Source organism: Amblyraja radiata, chromosome 37 (assembly GCF_010909765.2).
Source record: "Amblyraja radiata isolate CabotCenter1 chromosome 37, sAmbRad1.1.pri, whole genome shotgun sequence".
Lineage (NCBI taxonomy): Eukaryota > Metazoa > Chordata > Chondrichthyes > Rajiformes > Rajidae > Amblyraja > Amblyraja radiata.
Genome location: NC_045992.1, coordinates 6,773,638 through 6,782,826, shown reverse-complemented (window position 1 = coordinate 6,782,826; position 9,189 = coordinate 6,773,638). Strand labels below are relative to the sequence as shown.

Here is a 9,189-nt window from a genome sequence, read left to right as displayed (position 1 = left end):
CAGAGCGGGTGGCCACGCCCCATGGGGGGTGGGGCTGATGGTGCTGGGGCCACGTGGCTGCTGCCCCAGCTCATGTCATACGGTCGTAGAATAAAACAGGCCCTTCGGCCCAACTTGCCCACACTGGCCAACATGTCCCAGCTTCACTAGACCCACCTATAACCATATAACAATTACAGCACGGAAACAAGCCATCTCAGCCCTTCTAGTCCGTGTCGAACACTTATTTTCCCCTAGTCCCATCCAAACATCTTAGAGCTCTGCTATAAGATCTTTGGTCCCATCTACCTGCACTCAGGCCATAACCCTCCATTCCTTTCCCGTCCATATACCTATCCAATTTATTTTTAAATGATAAAATCGAACCTGCCTCCACCACTTCCACTGGAAGTTCATTCCACACAGCTACCACTCTCTGAGTAAAGAAGTTCCCCCTCATGTTACCCCTAAACTTCTGTCCCTTAATTCTGAAGTCATGTCCTCTTGTTTGAATCCTACTCTCAATGGAAAAAGCTTGCATTTGGTCCACATCCCTCCAAATCTCTCCTGTCCATAAGTGATAGGAGCAGAATTGGGCCATTCGGCCCATCAAGTCTACTCCGCCATTCAATCATGGCTGATCTATGTATCTCTCCCTCCTAACCCCAAATTCCTGCCTTAAGAGTCGTAGCGTAATAGTGTGGAAACAGGCCCTTCAGCCCAACTCGCCCAATCATGTCCCAGCTACCCTCGTCCCCCTTGCCTGTGCTTGGTCCATAACCCTCCAAACCTGTCCTCTCCATGTACCTGACCATGCGTAGGTTTCGCGATCGTTTCGCCCAACACCTCCACTCAGTCCGTATTAACCAACCTGATCTCCCTGTGGCTCAGCCCTTCAACTCCCCCTCCCATTCCGAATCCGAGCTTTCTGACTTGGGCCTCCTCCATGGCCAGAGTGAGCACCACCGGAAATTGGAGGAGCAGCACCTCATATTCCGCTTGGGCAGTTTGTACCCTAGCGGCATAAACATTGACTTCTCCAATTTCCGGTAGCCCTTGCTGTCTCCTCCCCTTCTTAGCTCTCCCTCAGCCCTCGGGCTCCTCCTCTTCCTTTCTCCCCCCACCCTGCATCAGTCTGAAGAAGGGTTTCGGCCCGAAACGTTGCCTATTTCCTTCGCTCCGTGGATGCTGCTGCATCTGCTGAGTTTCTCCAGCACTTTTGTCTACCGTTTCTTAAACAATGGGATAGTCCCAGCCTCAACTACCTCCTCTGGCAGCTTGTTCCATGCACCCACCACCCTCTGTGTGGAAAAAGTTACCCCTCTGATTCCTGTTAAATCTTTTCCCCTTCACCTTGAACCCATGTCCTCTGGTCCTCGATTCCCCTACTCTGGACAAGACTGTGCATCTACCCTATCTATTCCTCTCATGATTGTGTATACTTCTAAGATCATCCTCACCGTCCTACACACCTTGGAATATACACCCAGCCTATTCAACCTCTCCCCATAGCTCACACCCTCCAGTCCTGGCAACATTCTCGTAAATCTTTTCTGAACCCTTTCAAGCTGGACAATATCTTTCCTATAACATGGTTCCCAGATGAACACAATATTCTAAATGCGGTCTCATCAATGTCTTATACAACTGCAACATGACCTCCCAACTAAACTACTCAATACTTTGACTGATGAAGGCCAAAGTGCCAAAAGCCTGTTTGACCACCTTATCTACCTGCGACTCGATCTTCATGGAACCATGCACTTATACTCCTAGATCTCTGATCTACACTACCCAGAGGCCTTCCATTTACCCTGCCCTTGCCCATTAGGTCCTGCCCTTGTTCGACATCCCAAAATGCAACACCTCACACTTCTCTGTATTAAATTCCATCAACCATTCCTCCGCCCACCTGGTCAATCAATCCAGATCCTGCTGCAATTGTTCACAACCATCTTCACTATCTGCAAAACCACTAATCAGCAAACTTGCTAATCTTGCCCTGTATGTTCTCATCCAAATCATTAATGTAGATGACAAACAGTAATGGGCCCAGCACCGAAACCTGTGGCACATCACTAGTCATAGGCCTCCATTCTGAGAAGCAACCTTCCACCATCACCCTCTGCTTCCTTCCATGGAGACACTTTGCTATCCATTCAGCTACCTCTCCTTCAATCCCATGAGATCTAACCTTCCAGAGCAGCCTACCATGCAGCACCTTGTTGAATGCCTTAAAGTCGATGTACACATCTACTGCTCTGCCTTCATCAACTTTTCTGCTCACATCTTTAAAAAAAAATCAGATTTGTGAGACATGACCTCCCATGTACAAAACCGTGCTGAGTGTCCCTAATCAGCCCTTGCCCATCCAAATGCCTGTAACTCCTATCCCTCGGAATACTCTCCAGTAACTTACCAACTACAGATGTTAAGCTCACCGGCCTATAGTTTCCAGCATTTTCCCTGCAGCCCTTCTTGAAAAGAGGCACAACATTTGTCACCCTCTAATCCTGGCATCGCTCTGTATTTAACAACGACTCATAAATTTCAACCAGGGCTCCCGCAATTTCCTCTCCAGCTTCCCGCAATCTCCTCGGATATATCTGAATAGGCCCCGGAGATTTGTCTACCTTCAAACACGACAGTACCTTCAGTACTTCTTCGACGGTAACCCTGACTGTTCTCATGACACTTCCAGTGACTGCTCCAATTTCCTACGTCCTACTGTCTTTCTCCTCGGTAAATACACATTGAGGACCTTGCCCATCTGTGGCTCCACACAGAGGTGACCACTTTTATTCCTGAGAAGTCCCACTCTCTCTCTCTCTCTCTAGTTACCCTTTTCCTCCTAATGTATTTATAAAATATTCTGGGATTGTCTTTTATGCTACCCGCTGGAGCTCTCTCCTGGCCCCTTTTTGCCCTTCTGATCTTTTTTAGTTTGCTCCTTAGTTCCCGAAACTCCTCCAGGGATGCCCTTCTCCGCAGAACCACGGACACCTGTACTAATCAAGAATCTATCTTTGCCTTAAAAATACCCTGTGGCCTCCAGCCTTCTGTGGCAAAGAATGTCACAGATTCACCATCACTGACTCCATCTGCACTTCAGAAAATAGGCACAAAATGCTGGAGTAACTGAGCAGGATAGGCAGCATCTCTGAAGAGAGAGAGAGAGAGAACGTGGGACATTTCGGGTCAACTCTTTTCATACCACAGAGAAGGAGCAGGCGAGGATGTTGCATGACTCTCAATGGAGAGCGGAGAACTTCAAAGTAGGCATACCGTGAGGAGATTTTGCAGTGGAGCAGACAAAATATGTAGGAAGGAACTGCAGATGCTGGAACCAACATCGGCAATTCTATATGCACTTCAAGTGCACTGCATTTCACCCCACTGACTCCATCTGCTCTTCCCCTAGAAATGCAGCTAACATATCACAGAAAAGTCAAAGTTCTCAAGAGTAATGCGTAAGAAGGAACTGCAGATATGGGTTATACCAAAGATAGACAACACACAAAGTACTGGAGTAACAGCGAGTCAGGCAGCATCTCTGGAGAGAAGGAAATGGGGCGAGGGTGAAGCAGAGATTCACTTGCACCTCCTCCAACTTCATCTACTGTATCCGCTGTTCCAGGTGTGGAATCCTATATATTGGCTAGACGGAGCAGACTCTGCAATCGTTTCGCTGAACACCTCTGCTCAGACTTGCACGATCTTCCGATTGCCAATTAATTAACTCTGCTTCCATTGACAATCCAAAGTCACCATCTCTGCACCCCCATCAAATTTCACCCCATTAATTTATGAAAGTAACATTCCTGCATTAAATGCCATTTCAATTAGATCAAGTGAGGTCTTAAAGAAATTCCAAGAAAAAAATTCAGTTAAAATTTTCTTACAATACAATCCAACAGCAATGCTGTAGAAAAACTTAAGTGCTATTAACTTTGATCACTTCCACAAAGTTGGCAAAGCTTTGATTTTTTTTCAATATATATAGATAGATAAAGGACTGTAGTAGATTCCAAGAACATGTACAAACGTTTTATTTAATCACGCAGGAGGAGTTACAAATGGAAATATTTCACAGAGCTCATACAACAAAAAACATTTTCCCCTTACATCTGCCACACTGATCCACGATGTGCTCACCAGCAGTAAAACTAAATGGTGGTACATTATATTAGTTTAAAAACTTTACACAAGAACTTTTGTCCCCTTTACAAAACAATGTCACAGTCAAGTATTACTTGCATTTAAAAAGAAAAAATACAAAGGAAAAGTAAAAAGTCCAAATTCAACACTGCCCATAATGCAAAAAAAATCTGTGACCGATTTCTTCACTTAAAGGATTTCAAAAGATGTCTATTCCCTCTTGTTATTATATTTGCCGCCGCCTGAAAAACAGAAGGGACAACCACAAGGTTAAGCCTTTACCGCAGCTTTCTAGAAGCAGACAGTAACCATGTGAAGTACTGGGCTGGCCGAGTCATGTTTACTGTTTTATCAATATTGGATTAGAAGAATTAGTTTGATGAGCAAAACTATATTTTTGTTTGATTGGTAGTTATCTTCAAAGGAATTACCCAAGTCCTCCATGCTCTTGGGCCCAGCCTTCAGTTGTTATGCCAACTGCATTTACAATATATTAACTATAATCACACACTGCAGATGCTGTAAAAATATACAAGTCCATTAACATTACAGACATCAGTCACGCATCACTACTGAGCTATAGAAAGAAAAAAGCAAGCATTATTTAGCAATTGGTAGTACATTACCAAATTACACACTACTTAAAGAAAGCACTTTTGTAAGAACGGCTTTATCCATTGAAGAAACAGGAGGTCATGGCTATATTACCACTTAACTTGAGCCTGTAAAGAAAATATGACTACATAATTTTATCTAAAAAGGAAAAACAATGTCTGCGTGAATGAAAGTGTATAATTAGAGTTTTTTTTTTAAACTGTCTTTAATCTTTATGGTGAGACAGAAGGTTGGAAGAGACCATACCACAGGGCATCTCGAATTCTGTCCACAATGTGCAGGCTTGTACGAATCGTGTGGTCATGGTGACATGGCCTGCAATGAAGTTCCCACTGGCAGGTACAAACATAACGGTACAAGTCAGAATTAGACTGGTAGAATTCTTATCAGGCTGTTGCTCTGATGTTCTTAAAACCCATTATGGTACATTACCTGAGATCTTTTACTCATTAAGTGTTCAAATATCTCTAGGTTATCCTTACACAATTTACTGCTGTAACTAGTTATGCAAAAATTCAAAGCTAAATGGGAATAAGAGTAAAAAAAGTTATACCCATATTTAATACTTAGAGTAATTACATATCTGCAGCATAAAAATAGGCAATTCATGAATCTAGATTATATTAAGCACAGAAATTAAAGAGCTAGTTCAATCTGGTGACAAATTGTCAAGTTAATAGTACACACCAAAGCAATTGATGACATTATATAATCTCACAATCCGATAAGTACTGCCCATTTCAGAACACTAGTTTTACTTCTAGGTTGTCCAGTGAAATGCTTCCGCCCCAAAAATAAGTACTTACATGATGATTTGAATTGTCATTTCTGCCATACTAATTCAATATAGAGCAGTATATCATCAGTGGTAGCCTTAAAATTACAATGGATTGGAGCGTGGCATGTTGTCCTCTCATTACTCCACAACCCACTCTCGCAAACAGCCAGATCCACGAACCAATTTATAAACTACACGCTCTACTACAAACTCTGAAATTAGTCTCACGTACATCATTTTAATGCTATTCATTTAAAAATGCAGCTATAATTCAATGACTAAGAAAGGAGGATTTGGGTCCATGAAATCCAAGGCTAAATTGTACTATGTAACCTCAATAAACTGAGTTTTTACATCTATCATAAAAGGTTCTTCTTGTTTTTCAACTCAAGAGATCAGGCATTTATGGCACAGAATGAATCCCATTGGCCTTATTATACCTGTGCAATGTGAAAGAACCAATTAATCTAATTTAATTTAACATAATCCTATAAACCTGTACTTCTATTTTTTGGGTAGTGACCTCATGACTAATGCTACCCGCTTCTCACATCTAATACATCTAACCATTTTAAATCTATGTGCCTAATTTATTGATCATGGATAGCCTAATTTATTGATCATGGATAGCAATCAAGCACATTTGGCATTGCATCACAGCAACAGTTTAAGACTCCAAAGTTGAATTTAATATTGCAAAACGTAGGTAGCTTACCATCAACTGTTAGCCATTAAAAAAAAATTACATTACAGACGCGGTGATGTATGCACAAGTAAGTGGACAGTGAAGGTTTCAGATGAACTGTGGAGTTTATGATTTTAGGGTACCGGCAAAGGCTTAATATAAGGGCAATTTCAGAAAATATTGAACCAGCTTTTTAATTCTACATGTGCAATGTGGCCTCAAGTACCCAAGAAACATAGCTTTACCTTGTTCCTGGAGAGCTTCGGAACAGTCAAGTCATCTAATAAGGCCTATACTGAGTTTGGCCACTTCCTCCTCTCCTAGGAGCTTTACCATAGGTGCCTGGTTGACCTGAAAATAAAATTAGTTGAAGAAAAGGATTTGTCAACTCTTCAGCTGTTGACTACCTTTTGAACTAAACTGTTGTTCAGCCAAAACCTTTGCCAGAAGTGTCAGTTTGGCTCAGCTGGTAGCAACCTCATCTCCAGTAAGGAACCAGTGGGTTCCAAGCTCCTAATCAGATTGGAATGCAAAATCCAGGTTGATTGTTACAGTACAGCGCTGAATTATGCAGTGATAAAGGTGCCATGCTTCAAATGAGATGTTAAGCAGAGGCAGCGTATAATCTAGAAGATTCTCTCGTACTATTCCAAGAAACCAGCAGCTCACGATACTCCACAACTGGCACAAAAAACAAACCACGACCATTCATTTTATGTTGTTGATGGCATGCTGTGCATAAAGTGGATGAGTTTATCTACGCAACAGTAACTTCATTTCGGAAGTAGTTGGTTGAGGAGTGTTTTAGGACAGCTAGCTAAAATATTGCTATTACAAGTCAGTTCTTTGACATAGCTTTAATTAATATGCACACTGCAAGTTGCAACTTTCCACGCAGCTAATTTAAAAACAGACAGACTTGCATCAAGTTTTTGTTCCTTTATCAAATACAGTAGCAGTTTTACAATGTCAGAGGTTTCATTTATACTTCACAGCATGGAAGTATCAGCTTCTCCTGATCACACAGAAGTATGGATCAAAGCCAAATTCCCTTCAGATTAAATTGGCATACATTCTATCCTGTACGAGTTCTTCGTGGAAGTTGAAATCAAATATAAATATACAAATACACTTTAAACAGCAGAGTAGTGCCAACAGCAGCAGGTACTTTCATTCAAATCAAATTTCACGTTAAAATTCATCCAACCAACATCCACTGGTTGTTTTTAGGAGGTGTGAACAAAGATAGCATTGGGTCATGCTCTAACAAGGCATCATACAAACATTGTTCTTAGGCTGAAGATATATCCTATTTAAATATAAAACACACTGAATGAGATGCCCAATTTTACCCTTGAATGGGTATCATATCAGTTCTATTCATCAATCAAATTTGGAGGGATATCTAGTCAATTTTGGGGTTTTCATTTGTCTCATTATAGCTGGAAAGATAGCATTCCTTTTTTTATGGGAACATAATTATTAACAAGATCTCTCAATTTCACCAGATCAATCTGGAATAGTAAGATTTTCTGGTTTTGTGGTAAGAAAAGGCACTATAACAAAATAGGAGTTATTTATGGAATACTACAAACTTTCCTGGACAGAGGATGCTATCAAAAAATTGCATACTGGGTCCTTTAACGGCTCGGAAGAGGGCATGTAATTCTCTTGTTGCTTGACAAATACTCAGGCCTTGCCAAAGTTATCACCGTTCTAATGTATGTACCAAATCCTAATCGTATTCTCAGCTGTCTGCAAGTATATGTCCATCAAAGGATCTGGTATAATGCTGACCTAGGGTGAAAACCTTAAACAATAACCTCCGTGTCCAAGGAAATGTAAAGACCAGTCCCACTTGAAGGCATCAGCCATGGCTCAGGTGGTTAATTTCACCTCAGAATCAAAGCTGTGAGTTCAAGCCCAAGGGATTGAGCATAAAATTTAAGATGCAACTCCCAACACAATAAAGAAATTATGCTACCGTCAGAGACTCGGTCGTTTGGATCAGAAATTAAATGATGGCTGTAACTGCCCTCAGGTGGATATATAATGACATAAACTGAGTGAGTTTCCCCAGTGGCCCAGCCAAATAATTCCTCAGAACACATCTAAAAGGGATGATCAAGTTATTTAATGCATTGTTATTTGTGCACAAATTGGCTTGAGTTTCCTCTATTACACTAACTATACTGCAAAAAAAAGCATTTAATTGGATGCCGAGTGCGTTAGGATGCAATGTAATTATCAAAAAAAAAAAAAAAAAAAGATAAACAAGTCTTTAATTTATACCTGCCACTGTCCAAGTGCAGATGATCTAACACCAGAGTCTGCAAAATCCAATTGTCTCCCTAGTAAGCAATCATCCAGGCAACAGTTTGGGGGTAAAACTACGTTCTCTGTCGGCTTCTCCAAGCTAGACAAATACAGAGTAGGTGTGACTCACTATTAATGACTAACAAATCACCTGCTAGAGAGACAAAGCAAGCCACTCTCCATTTTGCCACTCTTTTTGAAAATATTTCTCTACATCAGATTAGCCAAGATCAGCAACCCAGAAGACTGACAGAATATGGGACTACTTACTGGATTTTGCCAAGTAAACTATTGAGAATTGGCTCCTGGTCACTGAAACTTACTGTTATAATCACCATATCCCTGTCCATAACCATAATAGCCATAGTTGTATGCTGGGTAGTCATAGCCACTATATCCACCATAATTCTGGTTATAGCCATAGTTATAATTTCCATAACTTGGGTTCCAATAGTTACTGTTGTAGCTTTGGCTCCAGGTTTGACCTTGTCCTAGAAAGGGAAAAACAAACAATTATTAGCAATTCAAAGTGGACAAAAAAGTATCAAAATTTGTACAGAACACGTTTCATCTTTATGGCAGCAATCCATACACCTCATTCTTAACTGTAGTTGTGAATTAGATGGATAAACAACAGAAAGCTACCAAAGCAAATAGA

At 41.1% G+C, this 9,189-nt stretch overlaps 1 protein-coding gene across 5 annotated transcripts in view; it reads right to left on the bottom strand.

Annotated features, from left to right (window-relative positions):
• Window positions 1-4,011: 4,011 nt before the first annotated feature.
• The window catches only part of LOC116966580 (heterogeneous nuclear ribonucleoprotein D-like), a 32,515-nt gene continuing 27,337 nt past the window's right edge, over window positions 4,012-9,189 (bottom strand). For 2 of the 5 annotated variants that reach the window (XM_033012978.1, XM_033012979.1), the window contains exons 6-8: window positions 8,855-9,022; window positions 6,461-6,566; window positions 4,012-4,379 (exon numbers count right to left, since the gene is read on the bottom strand). In XM_033012978.1, coding sequence (XP_032868869.1) covers window positions 6,496-6,566; window positions 8,855-9,022 — 239 coding nt within the window. In that variant the 3' untranslated portion in view covers window positions 4,012-4,379; window positions 6,461-6,495. Of the gene's footprint in view, window positions 4,380-4,998; window positions 5,085-6,460; window positions 6,567-8,854; window positions 9,023-9,189 lie in introns of all 5 variants that reach the window. The other 3 variants (XM_033012981.1, XM_033012982.1, XR_004410060.1) reach the window with 2 other exon arrangements.